Genomic DNA, 13790 nt, shown 5'->3' on the forward strand with positions numbered 1-13790 from the left:
TTTCCCTTTCCAGGAACAGGTCAGTTTTATTCCAAGCTAATCTAGATACTTCTCTGAAGTATGATGATTTAAAAAAAAAAGAAAATAAAAAAAAATTGGAATGGAAAAAACTCTTGTGTCGAGGAAGGGCACAGCAAGAAAAGTACTTCAAGATGTGCCTTTCATCCTAAAAGATGGGTTACAACATAATGAAGTCACATTTAGACAAGCTGTCTTGATATCCAGAACATAGTCACCACAGTAATAGAATTCATTTATTCCTTTCTTCCTAATCCAATCAAAAAGAAGTACAAATGAAGGGAGAAATATAGGGAACTTGTTCCCAATTACTACTGCTTATCTGCATCCTCCTCTGCTCAAAAGCATTTTAATACAAAAATAGGTAGCCAAGACACTTTCATTGTCTCATACATGTTGGAGAAAAAATTAGCTCATTAGTTACTTATCTTTGATTATTTTTAATAGCCTTTTGTGTACTCATCTGAAGTACATTTTATTTACCAAAGGTAATATTTTTAAGGTAGACTGTAGCAGTTCTAGTACTCAGCTCAGGACAAGCACAATTAATATTCACTATATTAATTCCTCTAAATGTTAGGGCAATAAACATTTTTGTTTACGGACAAATTTGTCCTTTTCCTGCAAAGGACAAATAGATTATGTATTAATGTCTTTTGACTGGCATGTGCCAAGTCAAGGGCAAAGAGCCAGAAATTTTGGTCATATTCCAACTTTTCCAGAAACCCTTAGTGAAGATGAGTAGAGTTCTGCAGAGTGCCCCATCAGCTATAGTGATACAGCACTGTCACCTGTCAGCGGACAAAGACAGGCCAAACTAAAATGCAAAGTCCAGAGTCAGTGGTGAAACTTCCCTTTTGTTTAATAAAGCCAGGTTTTCATTCTTTGACTTGTACTGGGAAAGTTCCTGCCTTGACAAAGCTCTTTCATGTTGCCACACCTTCTGCTGCAGGTCAACAGCAGAGCATAGGAAGCAGGAGCTCAAGATGGATTGTGTTGTGCTGAAATGTCTCAGAGCCACAGTGTGCAGTGTGTTGGGAGTTTGCTACCAGACAGGTGCAAGGGAACCCAAACAATGCGATCCTGCAAGGACCTTCTTCTGCGGCTTAGGATGTGATCCAGGCAAAAAAGTGGAGGGTTTAGTTTTACAGAAAATGGAGGCAAAGAAGCTATAATGCTTAGTCAAGTAGTGTGCACAAAGGAGTTTCTGGAGTAAATCATCATCTCAGTGCATTATACTTAGCCATAGGGAACCTCGGGATGACAAACAGCTGTTAAAGAAACCCTGGTTTGCATTAACAAATGTATATTCAGGAACTGGGTCTCACTTGATATTTCTTAAGCTTGCTTTAAAAAAATAGTCCATTTTCTCACAGAGAATAAACAATAGAACTTTCTTCTCACAGGGAAGAACAACAGAAACTGCAGAACTCTGCTATGTGCTTGCAGAGGGCTTTTCACAGAGATGAAGAATGCTTCTGCATCCCACTCCTATATTATCTCTGAAGAAATCATACAGAAAAATCAGCCTCTGTGTACCCCTCACCACCTTTGTTTAGTTTAGCAGACTTAAAACAGATGTGGAGCAAAGACTATTTTGGACCAGTTCCTGCTGTTCCACTTCTGTGTCCTCCAGGGACACAGGGGAGGGGAGGAATCAACCTGCTCATGAGTGCAAGCATCTGCATCTGGAGTTCTGCAGCTTTCCACAAGATGTGTCGTGTTTTGTTATTTTTCTAAACTGCCTTTGAATTACAAATTACTCAAAATTGCGGTAACTAACCTTGTGGCCCCAGTTTGATAGTTAAAAACATCGTTATGACTAGTTTAGAAATCCTGCTAATATCCCTGTTTTGCACAAAGAAAGTTGCTCCAACTAAAATAAGAAAGAGTCATCTTTTGAAAAGGTAAGAAAGTTTTAAGTCTGAAGCCAGGACTTCAGCCAAATCTTTTGGAGGGGGGAGGCTGAGTCCTTCAAGGCCAAAAAAAATAAACCCATTTATTATGTCATACCGACTTCTATGTAGGTTAAAGCACATTTACACAGTAACTTGTATCAAGTAAGATTAGAAGGCAAGGACATTGCTTTTTTAATGTTGACATTCTTTATGCAGTGCAAGGTCAGGTGACATGAACAAGAGGAACAACCTGAGTTCTGAGGGGCATATAATCATGTCCAGAGTTGGTTATTGTCACAACAACTTAAAGGACAGATCCTGTTTAGTTGGAACCAGCTTCTAAGTCCACGTCACCTGATCTGGAAAAACATCTTGACTTTCCTCTTTGGTATTCAACTTCTGGTCCACTGATAGAGTAATATTATTCCAGAAAACAGGGAGCAGAATAGAAGAAAACTCATTACAGAAATACAGCCATCTTTTTCTGGAAAACATTATCTATAGGTGTATTTTTAAAACCAGAACAACTGCGTTCATTAAATTATTACAATTTAGTAACAATTAGATCTGTTCTACAGTAGAATACTTGGAGAGGTTCTAAAAGACTGCTTTTCTGTGGAAGTTTTTCCCATTGTGCAAAATAAATTGTTCTCAAGTATTTAACCAACATAGCATTATTTAGCACTGAAGAACTGTGTTGGGTTTTTGTTGGGTCTGAGGTTTTTTATATTATTTTTACATGATGTTTGAATTTTAACAGTATTTCTTGAGGACGTCGCAGAACAATAAATTGACCTTATCCCCATACTCCTTCCATCCTTTTCAAACAATTACTTCTTTTGTTTAATATCCACTTCATTTTCCTCCCTTAAGTGGTAGAATAATGAGTTTCAACTTTATTTTCTCCATGTTTATTCTCATGTAGTAAGATTTAGCCTTTAAATCTATTTGCACAGGCCAAATTACGCCAGGCTTTCTCTTCATAAATTCCCACATCTTTGCTTTGTAGTTCACTTTTGTTCTTGTGAGACACTGGATATTACTTATTGGCTCGGACCAACTCAAGTGGTGGGGGGAGCAGGACAGGTCAAATTTCTCAAAGGTGTCCCATACCCCAGCCCCTTGGAGTCTCCTTGGGCAATCCTGGGGCAGCTGTCAGTCAAAAGCAGCCTGGGAGCACTGCTCACACCACACTCCCTGGAGCCAGTAACCCAGCCTCGGAATGGCTGGCACACTGGGAAGGAACACTGCCGCTCTTCCCACCTTGGGGCCACGGAGTGGCCGCTGGGCCAGGGGTGGGGGGACTGTGGCCACAGGGGGCCAAAGCAAATAAAACCAGCAATATGTGCTCTCCATGCTGTTCGAACCCTCCATCTTCTGGACTCCTGTAGCTGGATCTACACTGGATCTAGGGGTGGTAGCTGTAATTCTTTCTTGACTTCTCTTTTCTTGGTATTTTGGGTACCATAGGATCAGATGGCTTGGATTTTGCTAAACTGTATGGGTTAGCATGTGCTAAGTCAATGCTTTGTGGAACGCTGTATTTTGGTTGAATGTTACCTTTTACACTTTTGCCAAGTTCCCTTATTTTCTAAAGTTTAACAGTTAAAGTACTTCCTGAGAAAACACGTGCAGCATCTCTCCATTGCACTCTCTTCAGGTTTTAAAAGAACTGAAGGCTCTTCTAATAAATTTAGCAGGCAAATTTTTGGAGTCTTGGATATTTTTAAAGTAAAATCCCTTTGGGGAGCTCAGAGCCTGGGTCATCTTATCTTCAATAGTCTAGAAATAAATATTTATCTTACCAACACCGTGGCAGTCAAAACCAACCATCATTACAAAAACACCCAAAACTCTCAATCAAACAAACAAACAAACCAACCAATCCAAAAAAACCCAAACCTCACTTTTACTTATCTTCAACGTGATTTTAAAAACATTGATATTGTAGAACATTTTGCCTAGTTGAAATCAATTGAACAACCCAAGAGACAGCAGTAATGACTTAAACTTAATACTATCTTAAACATAATTAAAAATGAAACTCTACAAGTCAAACATTTTACCTTGCATAAAGAGTTTCCTAAATTACTGTTTTCTGATGACAATTCTAGGACAGAGGCTGTATTGTGAATTTTACACAGATTATTCTTTCTATGAAAAGATGTGCTTTTGCATATTTTTCCCACTTCTGCTAAACATTCACATGGGTAAACTACTGAAAGAAGATTTACAATAAATCACTCTTGATTAATTCTTCAGGTATGGAAAACCATCATAGTTAATTTGTTGATGAAAGATTTCAAAGTCTTCAGATACAATCTTCTAAAAGAAATACAAGTTTTCACATGCATCCTCTTTGAAGGATAAATCCCCTTTTGTCTCAGCAGTCAAAAAACCATCACAAACACTTCGCTTTCCAGATATGATAACACTCAATTATAAGTCATTTGACTCTTTAAATTTATCACTGGCATTTCATTCAGCATGAAAATTGAAAAGGACAAAACTAAGTTTGGTTTCCTCAAAGGAGTTCAGATCTGAGTACATATTTATCCAAATTCATTAACCATAGAGATTTTGAGCAGTTTCTGTATGTAAGTGGGATGTAAGTTTAATGTGAATGGTAAATCTAACCAAAATTCATATGGAAACTGTAACTCCTAGTTTGTTTTTTAGGTTTCCAGGATTTTCTCAAAAGCATCTGTTATTGTACTAACTTTGGAAAACAAACACTGCATTAAATAACCTTTTACTGACACTTAAAAAAAATACATGCTGTGGTACTTTTCCACCTCTGCCACAGAAGGACCACTTTTTTCTGGGATCTTTCTTCTGTCTGATTTCAGGCAAGCTATATATACCGTCTCACATCTAAGAAGAGCAGCTGAGGTTCCCACCACCCATGTGGACCCCTTGAAGACTGCTCCTTACTCCCAAGCTGAGAAGCTCTTGAACTAGCAAGAAGTGAAGTGCACTGAAACAAAAGAAGAAATGGAGAAAAACTTATTTTACATATACATACTTTTCTTTAAATATATTTTTATTAAAACATTTGCTTTTAATGCCTTGTAGAAATCCACCACCTTGGAATCATCAGAAGCTGGTGACTTTCTTCAAATATGTCAAAGGAAGGAATGGTACACCTCCAAATTCTGCTTCAGCAGAATCTTCTGTCACTTTGAAGATTACCTGGTTGGATTTAGTAAGTTACCGTGAACTTGTCAAGATTCTTCACCTTGTCCTGTTAAAAGTATGCTTTAAAGAAAACTACTTTTATAAACGGACAGTAACCACAGAAGACAGTTCAGCATGCAGCAAAGGGCAAAAGTACAGGAAAACCACAAGAAATAAACAGATGTTATAAGACTGTGCTTTTAAGAAACTACCCACAGAGACAACAGTGAATGCAGATGAAAAACTACTTGCAACTGAACAAGGGTTAAAATGTCAGGGTTACAATAGTTTTAGGTCACCTAACAGACAGATATAATCTAAAGTTCACATTCAGTATAAACAAGACAATATGCCTGTGGTTATGCAGAGGGGCAAGCTGCAGCACAACGACTGAGTTCTCACAGAAAGGCTGGTGTGCTGATGGCATGACTGTGGCTCACTCAGAAATCAGGCACCAGATTTGAAAGCCTCATGGTCATACACTGAACAGTCTACTCCGTGAGATGAGTGGAGCAGGATAGTTGGTGTCTGTACCTGTGAAGGTAGAAGAAAAACCTCTCTACCTCTGTCAGTTGTGAGAAACTGCATTAATAAACCTTTGCCTTTAGAGGTCTGTTACCAGCTTCTTCACTCATCAGTTTAGTTGTCACTGAGACACTCAGTGTCTATCTGTGTGAGTCTCTCTGTGAGATAGACTCCAAAACTAAGATTGTCACACTCAGAGAAAGGCTACTAGCATTTCAAACACATTTCTTTCATTTCCTAGGTTTCCTGTAAGAAAACAGCAGAGTGCACCAGCAGGTAAGTTTAAAGTTTGAGCCTATGTTACTTACACAATGCATACATTACACTGTTGGGACATTTGTATATGCCCTTTATTACAGGATCAATGTGTTCTCTTTATGCCTTTGGCACATACATACTTGTTTATTGGAGTCAGGATTTGTCCTGCATCATCTCCAATCCAGTTCTTATTTAAAACTACAAGAATATACACACACGGTAATTTGGTTATCCTTGGCTTTGTGGAAGTTTTATGCCAGAAAGCAGCGGTTCAGGTTTTTAAAAACTTTAGATGTTTGGCAGATGCTTAGTAACTAATTTGTGCAAAAAATCCAGAGAGTTTTAACACTGATTGAATAAATAGGCTTAACAGAAAACAAATGCACTTAATAGTCCATTTGACTTCATTAATGAAATATGCAAAATCTTGCTGTGTCTATTTGCACTAGAGTAGGATTTACCCATGTTGTATGTCTTCTGCTCTCTACAGCCTTTCCTATTAAGTTACTTTGATACCCAGTCCATTTTAATACAACATGAGGTTTCCCAGAAAATTGACTAACGTATTTCCATAATTCAGCCATACAGAGTTCCCAAAGCCATATATTCTTTTTGAAATTTAATCAGACAGGTATCATCATAAGGATTTCAGAGATAAAATTTTAAGACTTTCCATATCTGATATATTATTTTTATGACATTTCACATTAATAAGGAACACTTGTATATACGTTTTCCTTGTTTGTTCATTTAAATTATATTTGGCACAAGAAAAAATCAGCCTGAAACAAATTTCAACGTAATAAAGATCCATGGGATCACAGATATAATAGAAAGTGACCTTCCTCTGCCACTGCAAACTCCTGCTCTTACTAAGAATCCACCTTAGGAAAGATACTGACTTTATTGTTTCTGCTGACTTTTCTTTCTGCTTTACACTTGGGCTGTTTTGTCTGGATTAGCTCTTCAGGGGTATTCCCCAGAGGAGGCAGGAGTCGCTTCTTACTGTTTCGGTTTTCTGAGAGCCACTGTGGAGGCAGCTCAAAGGGTCCAAAACCAAACTGCATGGAATACTTGTCATTTACCGAATCAGCTTCTGTGGGCACAGCTGGGGCCACCTGAGCTGCAGAGTCTGCAACTGTCTGTGGTACAAATCTGTGAACCAAAGTCTGTCCTATCTCCAAACTGGTGGTAGGAATTTCTTTCTGTTGCAAGTCACCAGAGACAGTGGATTTAGTCTCATTCTCCTCATCTTCCATTGGCTTGAAGATTTGTTGTTGCCCAATATGAAACATCTCCAGAAGCTGGCTTCCCGAATGGACATTGGGCTCCAGATTATCATCTGCAACACCACCTGAGCTGACAATGTTTCTTCTGCTAAACCTTCGGTGCAGCTGTACTATTGTCCCCACTAAGCACTTCCGTACTGATTTGTTAACAGTTAAAAATAACAAAGGGTTGGCCAGCAAAGAGACCTTGGGCAACCAAATGGCAGTGAGGAGCAAGAAGACTGAAATATCTGAAATATTGAGTATGGTGCGGTAAATCACCAAAGTCACATATGGGACACTGCAGAAAATGAAGATCATAACCATAGAAAGCAGCATGACATGAAGCTCAGCTTCTCGCTGGGAGGCATATGGGATAGAAACTGTATTCTGAGGAGTCCTTAATGCAGCTATGATGACTTTTTTCTTCTGGCTGGCACTCAGTGCTCTGCGAATAAGAATCATAAAGAGAAATACCACAGCCACTGGTACAATCACAGTGGTGATGTTATAGATGATGACATATATCAGGTGGCCAAGGGAGTAACTCCAAGATTCAGAACAGGTGGACATGGCATAAATGTCAAACACGTTGGTCATAACAAATACTGGAATGCTGGCCACTATTGCATGGGCCCAGATGTAGATAACCAGGTCTCGGGATTTTGCATCAGTTATTTTTCTTTCCAGAGGGTATAAAACAGAGTAGTATCTGTCAAAACAGAAATAAAATTATAATTGATACAATGCAAAGGGTGGAGTCTATAACGAGCACAGTCCATATGAAAAACCTCTCACAGGAGCTGTCTGAGCATAACGTCCCAAATCCCTAACTAGGTTATCAACTGAGTACCCGCTTATGAGAGGGAAAAAAACCTGAAACCAAGGGTCTGCCTTTGCAGGTCTGTCTGTAGAAAAAAAATGAATATTGAAACTTCAGGATCACATTATCGGTGGTAAACAATTCTTTCAGTAACTGAGACTATATCACTTTAGCTGATGCATATGAACATTATTTTGAAGATGTCATCATTTACTTGTAAACTAGAACAGTACACTGCACACAACTCAAAATTTCAAAAAACATGATGGGGACACAGATATGTCACACTGAACGGTCAGACTCATAGTTAATTTTAAAAGCTGCTTTATGATAGATTTTTTTTTTTTTTTAATATTTGGAAAAAGCTGTTGGTGACAAATTCCATGTATCCATCTATTGGAAGTACAATGGTGTTTTGTTTTGCACAAGCTGTGGTCAGCAAGGCCCTGAGCAAGAACTGCTGAACACTGAACATTCTGTGTGCATTTTAAAAAAAGTGCATCTCTGACATGCACTTCAAATTTCAGACATTGATTCACTGTTTGCTTACTACTGGACTACTGCTGTGGATTTTTAAGCTCACAGAGTTTTCATGACAGACCTAATTTTTTCACACTTATTATAAGTGGTAGGAATTTGTGCTTTTTGTGAGGAAGATCACAAATTTTCTTGGTGAAGGGCAAATGATATGCTGTTCCACTGGCAACACTGGGGTGTGTTATAGATAGTGATACTGCATTTATCAAGACATTAACATTTGAGACATATCACTTTATTAGGTATACAGTTTGGTTTTGTAGAGCTAACATATTCTGTGGTGAGATGTAATAACAGACTAACAATAATTTTATCTAACATGTGTAAGTCTACTGTTTTAGTAGCGTGTCCTGTATTAAACCAGTATCTACCATTCCTTAGAAATATCTAACTTGCAGTCACTGTCAAGCTGATAGAGCTGTTCATTTAGGTGGGATCAGTGGCTGATAATAATTTGCAAAATGAACGGAACTGAAAAACTTAGCGAGTCCAAAGGGCCACTTTTGGTTTAGACTGATCTACATACAAAAATTCTCTGAACTAATTCGGGTTTTATTCATTTTGTTTGTGGGGGTTTTTTTTTAAACAAATCAACATTTGAAATTTGACATTGATGGACAATCTACCTCCAGGCACTGGTAAATCCTTTTAACAGGCAAGGGCTTTCAATTTCTACAGTTAAAAATGTGCACCTCGTCTACAGTCTGAAGTTGACTGCTTTTAAGTTCATTACTAACCAAGAATTATTAACAGGAAGAAAATATAAAAAATTCTCTGAAGACAAATGTGTAGTCTCAAAGTCCTTTATAAATGTCCAGAGACACCTGAGTAAACTGAAAACTAAAGATTTTCACTGTTACAAAAATATTTCTCCCAAAACATTCTAGAAAGAAACTGTACACTGCAAACAGAGCACCAGAACAAAAGCAAGACAATATGAAAGGGAGAAAATTATTTCAAAGGGAGAAAGAAGAAAGGAAAATGCAGGACCATGGCAAATTTGCTCCCTTACCTGTCAAGAGCAATGGCTGGAAAACTAAGGATGGTCACTGAGCAGAAGACTTTGTGCAGAAACTTGGCAATTCTGCAGAAGAGCATCGTATAGATCCACCAGCAGCAGTGTGGACTGGCACTAAGAGCAATGTCAAAAGGCACACAGACCAGGCTGGCACAGATCCCCGAGCAGGCCAAATTCTTAATGAATCGGCTTGTAACAGATTTAAGTAGCGATGTTCTGCAAGTTGACCACAGCACCATGGTATTACCTGTGAGCAGAGACAGGAAGCTTAAACAAAGGAAGACAAACCGACAAATAACTACCCCCAAAACCCCAACAACAATAATCTTAGCAGATTTGAATGTTCCCTAGTAGTGCAAATAAAAATACTTTTCTTGCATTTGTCAGGAATCACTGATTGAATCATCACACTGCTCAAACTAGGAAGTCTGTAATGACTATTGGCTTTATAAACCAGAAGACTGAAAACAATTATTCCCCAGCTATCTCCTCACAGCTTCTGCTAACAGATGAATTATGGAATTTAAGAGGCAAATACCTACGCAAAATATAGAAACTGTATTTTTTAAAAAGGTTATGTTGCTTCTCATATTAAATGATCCACTCTGAGTATTCAAATACAGGAATTGGCTAAAGTGCTCATATTTGAATAATTAGTGCACAACTCCTTTTTAAAGATAAAAATGCACTGTAAGTAAATATAAATATAATTAAAATATAAATATAAATGTGTAGTTTTAATCCATTTGTCTCTATGTGTAAGTGGATCACAGTGGCTTGCTTTTCTTTCCACTAACTACTTCAACGGCACAGACAGGCCCGTGTGAAGCCACATCCAGATGAAATTTGCCTTCCCTCTCACCCAAGAGATGCTATATGTGCATAATAACATGTAACTAAACACATGGGATGGGCAGAACAGAAAAAAAAGGACTTGATGCACATAACTTCACAGACATATACACGAAATGCAACCTGCTGTTTAGAATATTTAAGCCCTACACATTCATTTCAAATAGAGTGAATGGATGGCAGAAGTACAGAAAAAAGGCAGCATTATTTATGACAGTATTTTCCCCTTATCATTGCATCTTATTCCACTCTGATCTCATAAAGAAATATCTCATGACAGAAACAAATTCTCCATCACAAATTTACCTATGATTCTACCTCACACAGCAAGATCACAAGAATAAATGAAGTGATCCGTTCTTACTGCATGTGGCTCTGGGCCCTTTCTAATGCATATCGAGATACCAGAAAACTCATGGGATTTTCTCCCTTCTTTAAAAACCTGTCTTTAGCGAGATCATAGAATCATAGAATGGTTTTGGTTGGAAGTGACCTCAAAATACCATCTAGCTCCTAGCCCCCTGCCATGAACAGGGACACCTTCCACTAGACAAGGCTGCTCCAAGCCCCATCCAACTTCATTCTGAACACTTCCAGGGATGGGCATCACAATGTCTGTGGGCAACCTGTTCCAGTGCCTCACCACCTCTCAGTAAACAATTTCTTCCTAATATCTAATCTAAACATATCCTCTTTCAGTTTGAAGCCTTTCCCTTGTGTCATACCACTAAATGTCCTTGTACAAAGTCCCTATCCAGCTCTCTCTCTCCAGTCCCCTTTAGGTACTGGAAGGCTGCCATGAGGTCTCTGTGGTGCCTTTTCTTCTCCAGGCTGAACAACCCAAACTTTCTCATCTTGTCTAGATCAGGTGCTCCCACCCCCTGATCTATGGAGGCAGGCGGATCTCCACTAGCACAGCTGAGTGAGGCACACATACTCTGCATGACGCAACCTGGTCCCACCTTTCCAACCCTGGCTCCACAGACACTATTTTTCTCCTTTATTTTCTTTATCCCAACAACATATTGTGCAGTACAGTTGGTGCATTGCTACGAGAATACAAATACTGCTTGACAAGACAACTCCATTTATTCTGCTGCAGCCGGACAGCACACAAAGTAAAATTTAGCTTCCCACCTCCAAGGAAAGTTAAAGTGTTCTTACTGCAGACCATACCAACAACCGTATATTGTTGATACTATATATTATTGACACTTAGAAAAAGCTCTTTTGGGTGTAATGGATTTATGTGGCAGATTTGTAAGTCTTTTAGTACATTACCTACTAACAGACACAATGAGACAAAACAGCATCTTAAGCTGCTCATATGAAAAAGCAGTTGCAGTCCCACACACTTCTCTCTTGACACTCATTCTTTGCCTTGACTTTTCCTCTAACCAGTACAAAACCCCAAGCTTTTACTTGCTGAGTATAGTTTCCCCATTGCTGCCCACATAAAATGCCAGCAAGATCGTACTCTTGTTTGCATGGCCAATGGGTATACCAAGTGGCAAGTACCACAAACTAGGAGAAAGTCTAGCTCAGCTTCTTGATAAAACAGCACTCTGTTTCAGTAGAAGCATGCAATATTAACTTTAAAAATCTACCTCGCAGACCTACTATTTTGGTCTGCAATACTTGAATGTAATTTGGGATTCAATTTTCTATATATTGTGTCATGTCTTATGCTAATTCCTTTTGTGTGATAACAAAATATTGAGTTAAATCTTTACTATCTGATGTGATTTAAAGAAAGGAATCATCACCTGGTTTTGGCAGGTGCTTTGGGCTTGACAATATATTTCACAGGCAATATTCAATCACTTGTATGTAAAGCTTTCTAAGTTGCTAGGAGATATTCAGTCAATTAAACCACTTACTTTCAAAAATATCTCTAACTCTCCAGCTATTATAGAAGCACTTCTCACATAGTAATAATATATTCTTACAATGTCCTGGAGAAAGGGGAAGCTGGGCTTTTTGCTGTGCTTTGTTTTGTTGTTTTTTTTTTTATGAATCTTTCATCTAGTTTCAATTGCATTGATATTATAATCTTACTTCCCAGGCAAGATTCCCTTCCATTAGCATGAATATAAATGAAGAATGGAAAAACAAAAGAAATCAGGGGCATTTTCATTAATACTGCAGAACCCTCTAGAGAACTACTGAGCTATTCTTCTGGGTCCTGCAGAGGAACTTCATTCAAAACTCTATATTCTCAGCTGTTGAATTACTTTTACAGTTTATGTCATATTCACATTTATACATCAGAGAGTCACAAGGAAATGAAATTAGCTCTGTTTCTGACTGATCCTAAATGGAAATGGAAAGAATGAGGTGTAAAAAAGAAACAATGGTTCTAAGATAAGGAAGCACTCTTTAGACAGACAAAATAAAGTCAGAGCCTGAAAGGGAAAAACAGGATAAGCAGACAGAAGTGTCCACTTGGGGCACTAGAAAATTAGTCAGTAAATACCCCTCAGGGAAACATTCTTTTTTCACTTGCAGCTATGAGTAACTTATATACTAATAAGCTGCTCAAATGAACCACCAGATCAGCTTCAGTATAGACTGGTAGATCTTCCTGCTGATGCCTTCAAATCAAGTATTTCCCTTCATGCATCCCAAAGCCACCCACTCAGAAGAAAAATTACACCAGAAACTTTGCACAACATTAAATATAAGAAGCTTCAGAACAAAACTGCAAACATTTCCTATTTCATTGTTTTCCAGTTCTCCCCAGCAACTCCTTTCCATGGAAGAGGATAACCATGTTCCAGACAATAAGGCAATTCAAGAAGCCAGTTGTGTTCTTAATCTTTTCACAATGTCTAGAGGCTCTCTTCCACTCTGTATGTGTTAGTCACTCACTGATGAACCCATGAAAGACACTAGTCCTATTCTCCATAGGTTACAACTGTACTAGGTTGTTGCACATCATCACAGTGGGCAAAGCTGTCATTTTCTACCATGGCTTAGTTTCTGAAGTGTTTTTGCTACATAACTGCTCTAGAGCTACATAACCTTGGATTTGAACTTCCAAATGGGATTGTACTGGAACAGTCTGGGTATCTGGGAGGCATCCAGGGAAAGCTGGAGTGAACAAGCAGCTGGAAAATGCAGCATCTTGCAACTTCCTGTAAGTCAATACTGTCAGGGACATGAGCGTCACTTACAAACAATCACATGCAACAAGGCATATCCCATACTGGTTGCACAAAGTTCCACCACTAACACAGAAAGATGAAGTGGTTTTAATTGAAAAAGGAAAAGCACATCTTTGGTTTTCTCCGAGAATGAGCTGTGTCTACATAAAACCCTTACAGCACCTGGTGCTAGCTGACAACCTTCTCAGTATACAGACTGAGTGAGCAGGATGTACACATCCAGCTTAGAATATCTTAAATTGCAAGGGA

The 13790-nt window shown here is 38.5% G+C and overlaps 1 protein-coding gene across 5 annotated transcripts in view; it reads right to left on the minus strand.

Moving 5' to 3' along the window:
• Window positions 1-6092: 6092 nt before the first annotated feature.
• Window positions 6093-13790, minus strand: part of GPR176 (G protein-coupled receptor 176) — a 39298-nt gene continuing 31600 nt past the window's right edge. For 4 of the 5 annotated variants that reach the window (XM_027896210.1, XM_027896207.1, XM_027896208.1 and 1 more), the window contains 2 exons: window positions 9517-9769; window positions 6093-7856 (listed from right to left, as the gene is read on the minus strand). In XM_027896210.1, the coding sequence (XP_027752011.1) occupies window positions 6749-7856; window positions 9517-9761 (1353 nt within the window). In that variant the 5' untranslated portion in view covers window positions 9762-9769 and the 3' untranslated portion in view covers window positions 6093-6748. The remainder of the gene's footprint in view (window positions 7857-9516; window positions 9770-13790) is intronic. The other variant, XM_027896211.1, reaches the window with a different exon arrangement.

The sequence above is a fragment of the Empidonax traillii genome, unplaced genomic scaffold (genome assembly GCF_003031625.1).
Source record: "Empidonax traillii isolate 1590-97213 ecotype Southwest subspecies unplaced genomic scaffold, ASM303162v1 scaffold487:size479533, whole genome shotgun sequence".
NCBI lineage: Eukaryota > Metazoa > Chordata > Aves > Passeriformes > Tyrannidae > Empidonax > Empidonax traillii.